The sequence below is a fragment of the Helianthus annuus genome, chromosome 3 (genome assembly GCF_002127325.2).
Source record: "Helianthus annuus cultivar XRQ/B chromosome 3, HanXRQr2.0-SUNRISE, whole genome shotgun sequence".
NCBI lineage: Eukaryota > Viridiplantae > Streptophyta > Magnoliopsida > Asterales > Asteraceae > Helianthus > Helianthus annuus.
Window position 1 is genome coordinate 150515778 of NC_035435.2, and position 14468 is coordinate 150530245.

The 14468-nt window shown below is 35.5% G+C and overlaps 1 protein-coding gene across 1 annotated transcript; it reads right to left on the bottom strand.

Moving 5' to 3' along the window:
• Positions 1–4403: 4403 nt before the first annotated feature.
• LOC110930196 lies at positions 4404–13091 on the bottom strand. The gene is made up of 18 exons (XM_022173434.2): positions 12903–13091; positions 12670–12822; positions 12502–12585; positions 11591–11650; positions 11468–11512; positions 11139–11338; positions 10732–11067; positions 9010–9094; positions 8765–8941; positions 8586–8675; positions 8186–8248; positions 7560–7634; positions 7429–7479; positions 7160–7237; positions 6832–7065; positions 6696–6761; positions 6493–6627; positions 4404–4636 (listed from the first exon to the last, which is right to left on the bottom strand). The coding sequence occupies exons 1-17, from the start codon at positions 13089–13091 to the stop codon at positions 6559–6561; spliced, it is 2055 nt and encodes a 684-aa protein (XP_022029126.1). The 3' UTR covers positions 4404–4636; positions 6493–6558.
• Between the last annotated feature and the right edge of the window lie 1377 nt (positions 13092–14468).

A 14468-nucleotide genomic window follows, 5' to 3' on the forward strand; every position in this document is an offset into this window, starting at 1 on the left:
TTGTCCTATGTTCTTTGTCTAGACTCGGAACTCGAGGAATGTGTAATTTGTGCACTGAGATTAAACACAAAAGGCTAGTGTTTAATTCACTCAGTGTTGGCTCTGATACCAACCTGTCACACCCCTATTTTCCACGTGTCACCAGTGGGCCCGGTGGGGAGTATCGTGACGTAGTTGATATCATCATAGTCAAACAACACAAATTTAAAATGCACAGCGGAAGCAAAAAGATAGATTTATTTCAACCAAATAAAATTGTAATATTTAAGTATCACAATGTAGTTGAAACAGATCCACAGGCGGATCAAAATAAAGAGGAAATATTGTTCAACAGATTTTGACATCTAAGCTTGCGAGACTTCTAGTTGATGCTAGGAGAGGCCAGCCTATTACGCGTAGTACCTGCACTTAATCTTTTTGGGAAAATACGTCAGTTTGCAGTGGTAAATACAATTTAACTGACTCATTTTGAAAAGGTTTGAAAATTGATTTGAATGCACATGGCACAAAAGATTTTTTATAACTTGGCATAATTATTTGAATATAAACTTGTAAAAGATTTACATGTTTCTTATGCGTCCAGTAGCCCGGGTCTACACCGGGTTAAGGATCAATAGACACGCCACTTAATATAATCCCGCAACGGTTCAACCCAAACCAGCGGTTATACCTAAATATTTAATTATGCACAACGGGTGTACGCCTACACCCGTATGCTTAGGTCGTGGCCATTTCGTAAAATAATGCCAAGGATATCCGAGACATAGTCATTAACCCCCCAAAGGCTTTAAGCAACAAAACAATTTAAACATGACATATCAATGATTTAACCTCTATTGGATCAAAGATTCAATGCCCGACCAAGCGGTATTTTATATACCGTACCCCAAGCCCGTATAGGGAAAATAAGTTAAAAGTATTTACCTGAGCAAGTAAAATCACAGAAGCAAGTGCAAATATCTTTTACTGGATCTCCTATTCTGGAACGAAGGTTTATAATAACTTATTAGAATCCTAACGGGTCTTTAATTTAGCCTAAGCTTAGACCGGTTAGTTTTAAAGAAAGAATACGGTTCAATCGCATGGAAGGCGAAGACCGGTTTTGAATGTGGTTTTGACCCGACAAGCTTGCGTGCTTGTTTAATATGGGTAACATAATCACATTCTGGATTTTGAGACAAAAATGATATGGTTTGACTCGTTTCGGCTAAAATGTGTAAACTAGTTACATAAGCCGATCCGAACGCGAAAGTGCGTAACGGGTAACCATATAATCATATGCAAGTTTCATGAGTTAATATGCACTAAACATGTTGTGATATCAGTAAGATATCTCCTATTATGCCCGAAATGATTTTAAACACAAACATTGCCTCAAAAGGGCATTTTGGTCATTTTAAAGGGTATAAAAGAGTTTAATTTGTAATCTGAGTTACAGGTCTGATTTATTTAGTAAATATACTTAATTTAATAAGTTATAACAGTAGGGTATCATATATATGTGAAATTCATTAATTATAACCATATTATGCACCGAATGGCATTTTGGTAATTTCACATAAGCCTAAAAGGTTAAAACTGGAAATATGAGTTTAAAACTTTTCTTTACTGTTATAATATAAAAATTTACTGAATAAATCAGTAGGTATTAAACCTTATATTAATAGGGGTGCAAACGAGCCGAGCCGAGCCCGAGCTCGACCAGGCTCGAGCTCGAGCTCGTTTAACATATGAAAGCTCGAGCTCGAGCTCGGCTCGATTCGAGCTTTATTTCTAAAGCTCGAGCTCGGCTCGAAGGTAATTTTTCAAGCTCGAGCTCGACTCGGGCTCGACTCGTCTAGTATTTATTAATTAATTTATATTAATTATAATTATTATTATTATACATATATTTTAGTTATTTTTTATATTTATTTAAATGGTAATTATTATTATATAAATATATGTTTAATATATTAATAAAAAATATATAAACAGAAAGCTCGACTATGCTCGCGAGCCTGCTCGAGCTCGATAAGCAAAGCTCGGGCTCGAGCTCGTTTACTAAACGAGCTTGTTTTTAGGCTCAGGCTCGAGCTCGAGCTCGTTTAAGCTCGGCTCGTTCGAGCTTTTTTTCGAGCCGAGCTCGAGTAGCTCGCGAGTAGCTCGGCTCGTTTGCACCACTAAGTTATATATATAAACTAGTTCTGATACATATTATGTCGTAAAAATGCCTAAAAAGGCGATTTGGAGCCATTTCCGGGTTTTGTATAGAAAGCTGATATTTTTAAAATTCCAGAAGGCTCAAAATAATTTATTTATCATAACAATTCAGTAGAAAAAGGTTTGAGGTCAAAAGGATTTATAAAACTCATTTTATAGCCCAAAAGGGCAAAACCGACAATAACCGAATTAAGCTTAAAACTCTAAGTTATGCTCAGCCTAACAATAAATAAAAATCTCCAAAAAATCCCAAAATATTATTTTATATCAGTAGGTAAAAGTTTGATATTAAAATTTGGGTTTAGATAGGCTATATGCTAATTACGCCAATTAATTACTAAGAATGCTTCTAATTACGCTAATGAGCATAATTCTTAATCTAGACCTCAAACTGATGTAAAATTTTAAGTACAAGTTTATAAATCAGTAACTAAGATGTCTACCCTTTTACATTTTCAAAAATCATAATTTAAGGTCATTTGGGCATAATGGTCAACATATAAGCGATTAACGGAAATCTGCATAAGAATTAGATGTCTAATGAACCAAGTCGTATAATCACAGAGGGTTATACTAACATGAAAATAGGTCCAAAAGAAGCTCTAAGGCAATCCTAAACTTGGCTTAAACGGGTCAGAACTGAAAGTCAAAGCAGAAGTCAAACTATGCGACTTTCGGTTCCAAACCGAGCCTAAACTGAAAATTGTCGAGTTGAACATGTTTAGACACGTCCTTAAATTAATTACCAAGTTATTTTAATGATCAAACAGGTTGCATGTATCCTAAATTGCTAATTATGCATTAATTTGGGAATAAACATTCTGTTGACTTTTTAAAGTAAGCTTTGACCCGACAATTGACATAGTTAGAGTGGGAATTTGAGAATACCCTTTTAAGGGTTTATTATCCACATAATTACCCACTTATAGGTATTTTTAATTCGAGATTTGACTGATTAATTATTGTTTAATCTCGAAGTCAAACCTTAATTACGATGGTTTGACTTTTAGCTAATTACTACGCTAAACTGAACTAAGAATAATTAGGAACACTTACAAAGGTCCTAAATATGATTAAGGACTTAAGAGAAACTTGATTGCTGTCCAGAGAAGCTCCAGGGAATGCTTGAATAAATTGCAAGTGAGCAAGTCAAATGTTCACAACTTCAACTCCTTATATAGTGAACCCCATTGCTCATGATCATGCCATAGTAGTCTATGATTGTTACAAGATCACCCCAGGCGTCCCTAAGATGCTATATACTGCCTAACATGCCCCTGATTTTGAAAACCACACTACTAAGGCGGTGCAACAGGCTGAACAGGCAGCTGTCCAAAACCTGCTGCCAGCGACAGGCTTACGGACCATAAGCCAAGCTCCTTGCGTTCCGTATCCATCTCTTACGGACCGTAAGCTTAGGTGGTTGCGGTCCGTAACCGACCCTGGTCTGATGCGCCCAGATATGCTCCTTGCGGACCGTATGCTCAACTGGTTGCGGTCCGTAACCAATCCTTGCGGACCGTAAGCTTACAGCCATACGGTCCGTAACCGATGACCAGAATCCAAAAATTTTACAAACTTCCAAATTTTGACCATGCAACTTTGTAACTTCGAATCTTCTGCTATCCTTTTCAGTTGAGGGACCATGTAGTCAGTCTTTGCATGCCTAGCCATGCACTTACATCTTTTGGCACCTTGTGGCAATTTTAAAGTGATGGAAACATCAAGAATTCTTGTTTGGACATGCATTAATTCAAATTCAATTCTCTTAGCCAAGAATTTAAGTTCTTAATTGTAGTAGTAACATTTTAAAGAACCCATTTTCCGTATAAGGATGGAGGTTGTCTATTTAGGAACAACCGGTTAACATATTAGATGTTTATCGTAACGATTTAAGGTCTTGGGATTTATAACTTGGGTTGCTCAGAGGTATTTTAATAACATGTCACCCTTGGGTCGTTCAGAGGTATTTTAATAACATGACGGCCCATTTTAAATCCTACCATACATCCTTTATTTGATCCGGGTTCCTGACACGTTTGTTTTACATGACACGTGTCTTTGTTTTATTGGACATGAATTTTCGAGGTGTTACATTTCAATAAAGAACCTACGACATGTCACACCCCTTTCAGAGGCGAAGCGCGAGGTGTGATCGTGATTGATTCTCATTACATACGAATAAGTAAACATACTACATGAATAAAACAAACTCCAAATGCCATTCAATGTTTCAAGTTTCAAAGTAAAATGTTTACAACACTTCAAAAGATAATAGTTTAAAAGTTTACAACATAGTTCCAAAAAGATCAAGGTTTTGTTTCTTATATTGCCGCAAGGAGGTGGGATATAACAAACAAATCCTTCAAAAGGTGGCATGCAGTGTAGACACATGACTTCTTGAAACGTAACCCGCAAAGCTTCCACTAATTTCCTGAAATCCATGTAAGTTTAAAAAATCGTCAACAAAGTTGGTGTGAATTCATGTAGTTTGTATAAAATGTATGAGTTGTATTTGTATAAAATATGGTATGCAAATGTAAGATGTAAGTTGTAAAATATAAGTTGTAAATCGTAAGGAAATCGAGATCGCTAATGTTTTGCGAGTACATTAACATGTGTGACGACATAGGAAGCATCCAAACCTAAGCGATTTATACATCGATTAACCTTCGACTGTGACCCAAAAGCACTCTTCCGTATGGGTAAACGTGGACCAAGAGTGAGGCTGCCAATACCTGCTAGATCTAACCCTTTGTTCTTTGGTCTAAACTTAGATTAATGGTGCTTACGTATACCCTATTCGTGACATGATCTAATGTATCATTCCTTAGTTTTTAACATAGCATTGTACATGTATTTTGCCCAAAGTTTAGAAAACGAGAAAATGTTTAAAAGTGGGGACATGAACTCACTAATTTGCGTTTTCAAGCGTCTTAAACTTCACCGGTATCTTCTGCGTTTGCGACGTAACCTATAAATGTTCTACGTATGTTAATCACCTAAACCTGTAATTCACTACGTACAAGTTACCATCTTGTCTTATGTATTTGTTGTGTTTTAGATGTATATGTTCATGAATTGTTAATATATATATATATATATAGTTTTGTATTTGTTATTTGTAATTATATATGTTTTTATTCTCAAAATATATATACATATATAGAATTTAAAAACGATATATGAACAAGTTTGGACATTGTTTTAATCCAAGACATGTGTGAGTCATGCCCATTGTAGTCGGGTTTCACCCGTTCGTCGCGTTATCGTTAATTTAAATTGTATTTACTATTTGTAATTATATATATATATATATATATATTATTCTCAATAAAATAAATATATATTGAATCTTTGTATACGATATGTGTTAAAAATAAATAATATATTTTTAACTTATCTTTGTATATGTTAAAAATATATTGGGTGTTTGAATGTTAGGTGATGATAAGGCTTCACTAATATAACTCATGCATCCACTTTTTCTCCTAATCCACCTTATGGACCAACAAACACTTCCCATGAACATGAGACATTTAGGGGGCTTGTGGTGCCCCCTTTGAACTGTCAATATGGGCTTGTGGGGGGGGGGGGTCTGTCAAGTTTCCATAGTTTAGGGGTTTGAATGTATATCGAGGGTTTAATTAGGGGTTAAGTGTTTTAAAGGTTTTATTTGTAGCTAAGTAACATATGGCCATTACTAGTGTTACAACTTTAAAACAATGTTACTAGTCCACATTTGGTGTTTTGGTAGTGTTCGGATAATTGTCCGGTGCTTATTTCATCGTCGGTTCGCTAAAAGGTTAAGTTATGTAATTTATAAGGTATTATATATTTTTGTGGTTTAAAGGTATTCCCAATACTTTTTAAGTTGTTTTTGATGTTTATCAATATTTCTAGACTTGTGTAATTTGTCGGATTCTGAATCCTGCGAAAAATTGTCATTTATGGTCCAAAACGGACACTTTTAAGTTCGTTAATTTTTTCCGGAAAGTGTTAACTATTATACTTGTTTTCCCCACTTGGGATTTTATATATTTTTTATGTCGGACGTACATCTAAGTCCTAAATCTACCAATTAGCTGAGTACTGAGGCTGTGCTGACATAGCCTATCTAACCGGTGAGTTTACTAATTGTTTTGATGCAACACTTAAATTGTTTCACAATGCGATGAATGAAATGTATGACATGCATGATTGAAATGTATAACATGCAAACATAAAATGTTGACGTTTAAAACACATAATTGCATACAATAAATAACTATCTAATGGTACGGAAGTTACCTGATTTGTACCGTTTGTCACAAATTCAACATCATCAATCAGTCCTTCCATCCTAGGGGCAATTGGTTAATACTCGGGGGGTCTAGATAGTCGAGTGTCTGATAGAAGTGTGAACATCTGTGTATCTACAAATTCCTGCAAGAAAGCTAGGAGCTGTCTGTCATTTACACAAAAAAGAAAAGAAAAGAAAAGGGTGTGCATACCGTGACAAACTGGCGGTCTCTATAGGGGAAGGAATCAATATAGCTATCCTTGACAAGTAGAGAAACCTGCAAATAGAAGAGAGAGAAAGAGCCTAAGGATGGAGGATGATGGAGTTAGGGGAGGGGTCTTTCTTACCCTTTTGTTAGGATAAGTAATTGAATGGTAGGACAAGTTTGAACAAAGGGACTCCAAGTGTTGTCTCATGCAAGTCAAGAATTGTGTGGCAGCATCAATCTGCCATTTATTGCATTTGTATACTGGATGCTTTTTAGCAGCAGTTTTGTCGCTTGATAGTCTCGCATGAAGTGGCCCTAGTCTGTTTATTAGTTCTCGTTGCTTAGGAAGTGCTGGCAAGGAGGACGCTTTAACCTGCTGCCACAACCATATGTATAATATACTACAACTACATCAATCACTTTATTATAAATAACTACTTATATATAAAGTTTATTATTATACCCACCCGATCATCGGCCAAATTAACATGAACAAGGTTATTTGATTTCATCTTGAGATCAGCTGGTTTATGTAGTATCCCAACCTGCACAACAAATTAAGATTCATGATGCAGATAAACATATTATTCTATTGTCTGAATCATGCTATCACTATGAAATGTGTTATTTGAAATTTCAATCGGCTAATTCAAAATGAAGCTTATTCAGATTTCCCTTTCCAGTAATAACTAAGAATGTGAAATAACCATGCGATGCGGGCGGGAAACTAGCTTACAACAAAGGGAACTGGGGCGTCGAGAAAATCAAGCATCTTCCATGGAAGAACCTGTAAATATTATTATTAATATTAATGTTAATATTTTCGGTGGCAATATAAATATATATACATGTAACTAACTAACTCACTGGAAGGAAAAGGCTCTGCCATTCAAATGGAAGAATCATAGGGATAAGAGATAACACTGTGGCAGATAGGACACCCTACACATATTAATTAATTAATTAAGGGGTAACTCTGTAGAATAGTAACCAAGTTTTTAAAGTGTTCCAATTAGGTCACTCAAGTTTCAAATGTGTTCCAATCGGGTCACTCAACATTCATTTTTCATTAAAATTAAGAGGGTTTTCATCCATTTCATAGGTAATCGTAGTAATGTGGATTTTTGTTTCTTTTTCTCTTTTATTTGATGCTAACGTCGAGTGATGACGTGGATTGTAACTTATTTTTTTAATTTTTAATGTAATTAAAGTGTTTTTATTTTTAATAAATATAATTTCATATATTAAAATAATCCGACCACGGTATCTAATGTTCCATTTTTTTCTTGACACATGGAAAAAAGGACATGCCTCGATTTAAATGTTAAGTTATCTAATTGAGACAAAAATGATATGAGTAACCTAGTTAAATCAGTTTAAAAACTTGGTTACTATTATGTGACATTTCCCCATTAATAATTAATGTCAATTAACCACTTTGGAATAACAATCATCATTAGCATTGATCAATAACTTTGAGAAAAGTAGTTTACCAGATTTGGAGATGTGATGATAACTTGTTTCTCTAAAAGTATCGCAGCAAGCAATGCTAAAACCTGAAATAATAATAATAATAATAATTATTATTATTATTATTATTATTATTATTATTATTATTATTATTATTATTATTATTTTTGAATCGGGTTCAAAAAGTCGTTAATAGTAATTCTTCGTCGCCAAAGGTTTCAAACTTTGTATTTAGTAGAATTGGTTTTTCTATTCAAAAGGGGGTGGCGGCGCAACTTATTGTCCGACTGCCTGCCATGGCTTTGTAATTGTCTTTTTTTCGTGTGGAATGAACGTTCGTATTTTTATTATTATTATTTTTATCATTAATATAGCAACAAACAAGCTCCATGCATGTGTAACAGTAATAGTAGCAGCACTTACATTTTGAAGGGAAAGAGCTCTACAGATTGTTATAGTTGTCCAATTTGATAGTGACACAGCTTCCTCAATTGCAGCAAGCTTTAACTTCACCTGGGCAAACACCATAAGTCAAACCAAACTAGCTTACAAATGTGTATTGTCAACATAAATAAGTCCCTCAACCCAGGAATTTAATTTACCTTATCAGGAATCATTGAGATATCAGCATTAGGATCTTCTCCAAAAGCAAAACCAGTTCTATAATATTCAATAGCATGTAGATGCTCAAGTGGCTTAAAATGTACTTTACCTCCATATGATGGAACTGGTAAAGCATGATAGCCGCAAACGATTTGTAGCATTTCGTTTTTATTTTCCTGTCATCACTTGACAAAATCAATTACCGATTAAGAAAAACTCAATAACTTGTAAGCAACATACATACCTTCGCCCATTCCATAATCGTTTTACTAGTTTCACTGCAAGAAAGTACTCCATCTTCATCCTCTGTGACAACCCCTCTCACTGAACTGGTTAAACACACACAAGAATATGTATGGTAGGTAATAATATATATATATATATATATATATATATATATATATATATATAGGGGATGGTTCAAATGAAAACCAATTTTATTGTGAAAACTCGAAAACTAACTAAAAAAGCCTAAAAAAAACCTAAAAAACATACAAATTTTTTTTTTACAATTTTTTTTAGAAAAATCGCTATTTTTTATATGTGGAAAAAAAATTTCAAAAAAAAAATTTTTTTTTGGTTGTACTGCACATGTGCACTAATACGGAAAGCCTAAACCACTTAACTCACCCCCCCCACCGACACCCCCCCAAAAAACCTAAACCCCCCACCCCCCCCCCCCCAAAAAAAAAAAAAATACCTAAATTCACCCTCCCACCAAAAGCCTAACCCCCCCCCCCAAAACCTAAACCCCCCACCCCCACCCTCCCGAAAACCTAAAACTAAACCCTAAACATAAACCCGAAAAAAACCTAACCCCCCACCCCCACCCCCACCCCCCAAAAACCTAAACCCCCCTCCCCCCACACCCAAAAACCTAATCCTAATCCTAAACCTCCAAAAAAACTAACCCTAAAAGCTAAACTAGAATCAAAAAGCTAATTTTAAGCATGTAATGCACATTGTAGTACATGTTATATTGCACATGTGCACTACTATAATAATAGTATTGAAAATAAGAGGACACCATAAATCTTTTTTTATGTCATAAAAAATATGCTCGAATATACTTGAATGAAAGATAAGAAAATTTGTGATCTTATGGTGCCATTTTTGTTTTAAAATGATAACGTATGGAGAAATGGGAAATGTTTGAAAAGTTATATATTTTTTGTTCCAATTTTACCCCTCCTTCATTAAAAGTCTTCCCCCCTCATTTTTAGTGGGTTTTAGTTAGTTTTCTAGTTTTCACAATAACTAGTGGTTTTAATTTGAACCTTCCCCTATATATATATATATATATATATATATATATATATATATATATATATATATATATATATATATATATATATATATTCTTAATAAGGCTGTATGAGTTAAGTAACCCTAGCTAGTACTCTTCTGACCTCACTGTTAAAGATAAAAACAAGAGAAATTTATGAAAATGGCCAAGAATAACTTTGACTTACCAAATTGGCCACCTCATGCGTCGGTGGAGCAGGGCATCACCGATTACGAGACACCTTTTGCGTCCTTATATATAGAAATGACACGTGTCCGTGACTCATCCCATCATCCCATGCGTTGCCAACTCATCCCATTCGTTGCCAACTCATCCCATGCGTCCTTAAATATAGAAGTGACACGTGTCTCAATGGGATGCATGGGATGAGTCACGGACGCATGGGATGAGTCAGCAACGCATGAGATGAGTCACGGACGCATGGGATGCTTCAAATCTCGCTAAAAGTAAATTTTATGAGTTACGGACTCATGGGACGCATGCATCCCATTGAGACACGTGTCACTTCTACATTGGCGGACGCATGAATGAGCCCTGCAGACGCATAAGGTGTCTCGTAATCGGTGACGCCCTGCTCCACCGATGCATGAGGTGGCCAATTTGGTAAGTCAAAGTTATTCTTGGCCATTTTCGTAAATTTCTCAAAAAAAAGCACAATACCTGAACAGTGGTCCAGAAGTCTGAATTCGTTCTAGTGACCCGTTAACAGGAACAACACATGCCTCAATACTCATGCTATCATGCATTTGTCCTAAACACTCCCGTCTATTTTCTGATGCATCACAAGTAGGAGATCTAGTTTCCAGTTTTGATGGTGAATTTAGCCTAAGGGCTAGTGTCCCTTCAACTGGTATTGCGGAATCCATCCATGACCGCTGCTGACATGCACATTCATCCTCTTGGTTATTTACCTTAATTGATGATGAAGGGACATGATCAAGACTCACTTCACTAACAAACTGCGTTATTCGACTGAGACGCTCTTGTGCAACTATTCTGCATCAAAGTACATGCATTACAGGCTGGTAGTGAATATTTTGATATGAATTTGGTGGTGAAAAACTTGCCCGTTTAACATGTCAAAATGTAGTTCAAAGAAGGGGACTCTTGTCAATAGACAGTAACAACGAGGAGCGGTAATTAGAAAAGGACTGCCGTGTCCTGGCACTCTTGGAAGGGATGATGCAACACCAAGCATCCCTGGAGGTCTCTGAACAAATTCTTGTGTGTGTAGGCAAACACCGTAAAGAGTTGCATTGTCTGCCACCTGGATTTAATTATACAAAGTAAAGCCTAGCTCAATGGCAGCCTAATGATAAGCCACAATGTGAGAAGGGAAAAGAGAAAACCAGATGAACATAGCTAGTGTGGCATATCAAAACTAAATACAACTTGCCTTGAGTGAAAATATAAATGATAAATCATCTCTGCTTAAGTGGTCCTGTTCATATAAACACAATAAAAGAAAGTTTGATCGTTCGTCCTCAGAAGGAGTATTCAATATGCCACGCGCTCATACCTGTCCGTACACGAGTTGATTCAGCTCACTAAGTGATGGGGACTTTGCCAGCATACATGCCTAATCAAATTAGAAAATCAAAAAAGAAATACTTATGCAGAACATAAATAATAAAATGACTCTCTACTAGAAGTCTGTTAATGGAAGAAAACATGAAAGTATGGCTGCAAACGAACCAAACGTTCGGCGAACAGTTCATGAACCGTTCGGCGGGAAGTTCCTTTGTGTTCGTTTGTTTACTAAACAAACGAACACTAGCAAGAAATTTCGTTTGTTTAGTTAAATGAACAAACATAAAGAGAGGTCGTGTTTGTTCGTTTATGTTCGTGAACGTTCGGTAACGTGTTCGTTTGTGTTTAATACTTCATTAGTGTTTTTAGTTTTTATATTTATTTAAATACTTCAAAATTATGACAAATTAAATATCTAATAACTGTCGGTGTATTTTATATTCTGTTCATGAACGATTGTTTGTGTTCGTTTGTGTTCATGAACATTAGTTTGTGCTCATTTGTGTTCGTCAACGCTCGTTTCCTAAAATTAACAAACAAACACAAACGAACACGAACAAGTTCATTTCCTTAACAAACGAACACGAACATAAAATCTCGTTCGGTAAGTGTTCGTGAACGGTTCGCGAACACAAATATCTCTTAACAAACGAACACGAACAAGGTCTTGTTCGTGTTCGTTTGGTTCGTTTGCAGCCCTACATGAAAGGATAGAAAAAGAAAGAGCATCACATGTTTTTATCAACGGTAAGTAGATGGTGTCGAAAGTTAGTTGTTTCTTTCTTAAAGCATAAAAGTTGTTTGTTACTACACCACAGTCTATATTAATGGTATTTCCAGCATTAGTTAGACAAAAAGTCTTGTTTGAGATGTGCATATATAGTGTGATTGTGGAGTTACCTTGACACCTTCAGGAAAACAAAATGATGCCATATCTGATAAGGGCATAGGTAACCTATTTCCTGGAGGATACCTGAAAAGTATCTGTAGGTAACAACAAAAAAAAAAAATATAATGAATGAATTAATTAAGCATGCAACAGATAAGAAAAAAAGTTGGCAGATGGACCTGAGGTTCCATGATGACAACCGGAGGTGATTGAAAATGCATGCTTTTGGCAAATGCATCCTCAACGGGGTCAAGATTAGCATTTGGGTGGATACCCGCAATAAGAAAATGTTCAAAAAGCGTGGTTGTATTCTCATACTTTGTGGTGGCATCCTGCATGCATGCACGTAATTAACATGATCGATGATGTAAAGAAAAAGTTGAGGAGGAGGAGGAGGAGGGAAGCATATTACCAAGGGGTTAGAGTGGAATTGAGCCCAGTGACGTTTGCGATCGGGATTGAAGAATGCTTGATCGGGAGTACCACCCCAGTTCAAAGCCCTTTGCATATGAGTCTTAAATCTTTGGAAACCATTGGCTTCAGCTTCATCCACTGAGCTCACAATTTCGCTTCTACAACGTCTATGCCCACCGCTTGTCATTCTTCCTCTTCACTTATAATGTTAAAACCTCAATCAATCATATACTAATCACCAAAGGAAAGGTTAATCCGAAACCCTCCAAACCAAATTATCCATAACTCAACTCGAATAATCGGGTGCATGGAGGAGAATAACATCAAAAACAACTAGCTTTTTTACGATATACATCAATATTAACAAACCGAATGAATCCGGAAATATTCACGTCAATATCTGGATTGGCCCGTGTTTCGGTTTTTTCCGTACGTTGCCAGATTAATTCCAATGCATAAAAACTTCGCATTGCCGATCATCAGGAATTACGCCTTCCTTTAGCCACCCAAACAAATAAAAAAATATAAAATAAAATAGAGAATGTGCAAATGAAACAAATGTTCTGCAAAAAAAATATTAAATTAATAATTTACAAACAAATAAAAAAATATAAAATAAAATAGAGAATGTGCAAATGAAAAAAATCTTTATACTTGTTATCTTATTTGTAAGGTTTCCATCTTTGTTTAATATTAATAATTTGAATTCGCTCTGCTTTTTATACTCTTGTTAGTGCGGCATACAATTGTCTTTGGTTTTTGTTAATAAAACGAGTTAACGCTAACCCGCGCGTTGCGGCGGGTTGTTAATTATTTAAAAAGTAAACCAAACCTAAAAACACATTCGTACAAGTCGTTGATTTGTTATCATTAACTTAGAATGCATGTTCAAAAGATATAAAGTATTGGTGGTTTCAATCGGGCAAAAACGCATTGGGTCTCCTGGGAAACTATAACTGCACTTAAAGATCAGGGTGGTATAGGAATTGTTCTAAGAAAACCCTCAAACGTGGGGATGTTGTCTAGATGATGGTGGCAATATAAAACAAAAAAACATAGTGTATTTTGATCAATACATAATCATTCAAGATCTTGGAGTTTTATCACTGCTTGGAGGACGCCCGGAGATGGGATGATCGATCCACTGTCAAACATGTTAAAAACATGTACTCGTGTGTAGTCCACACAGGAAACTATTACAACTTCCCTTGGAACTCTTGGGTGCCAAATTATTTATTGGTGATTAAACAAATAAATACTGGTTAGAATTCTGATGCGTATTCAATTTATGCCTAAAATTCGTCAAACAACATATCGATGACAAATTTATAATAAACAGATTTTTTAAATGATATATTTAATAGAGATATGTAGTGATTCAAGAAGGGGAAAAACAACAAACATGAAAATGCATATGTGAATCCATAGACAAAGTTTAAGAACTATTTGTCTCAAAGTGTTATCCCAATATCATTCTGTATGTCCACAAAATTACTATTTCTGCAAATTGTAATTTAAAAGTACCCCACTAATAGAATTATCTTACCATAGAATCACCATGAAT

What these genes read in the sequence shown, in the direction of transcription:
- LOC110930196 (XM_022173434.2), bottom strand. Translation starts at nt 13,091, where the DNA reads ATGACAAGCGGTGGGCATAGACGTTGTAGAAGCGAAATTGTGAGCTCA. An exon ending in GGCAGAGCCTTTTCCTTCCA is followed by an intron (nt 7,480 to 7,559) that starts GTGAGTTAGTTA and finishes TAATATTTACAG; the next exon opens with GTTCTTCCATGGAAGATGCT. An exon ending in TTAATTTGGCCGATGATCGG is followed by an intron (nt 7,066 to 7,159) that starts GTGGGTATAATA and finishes TTGTGGCAGCAG; the next exon opens with GTTAAAGCGTCCTCCTTGCC.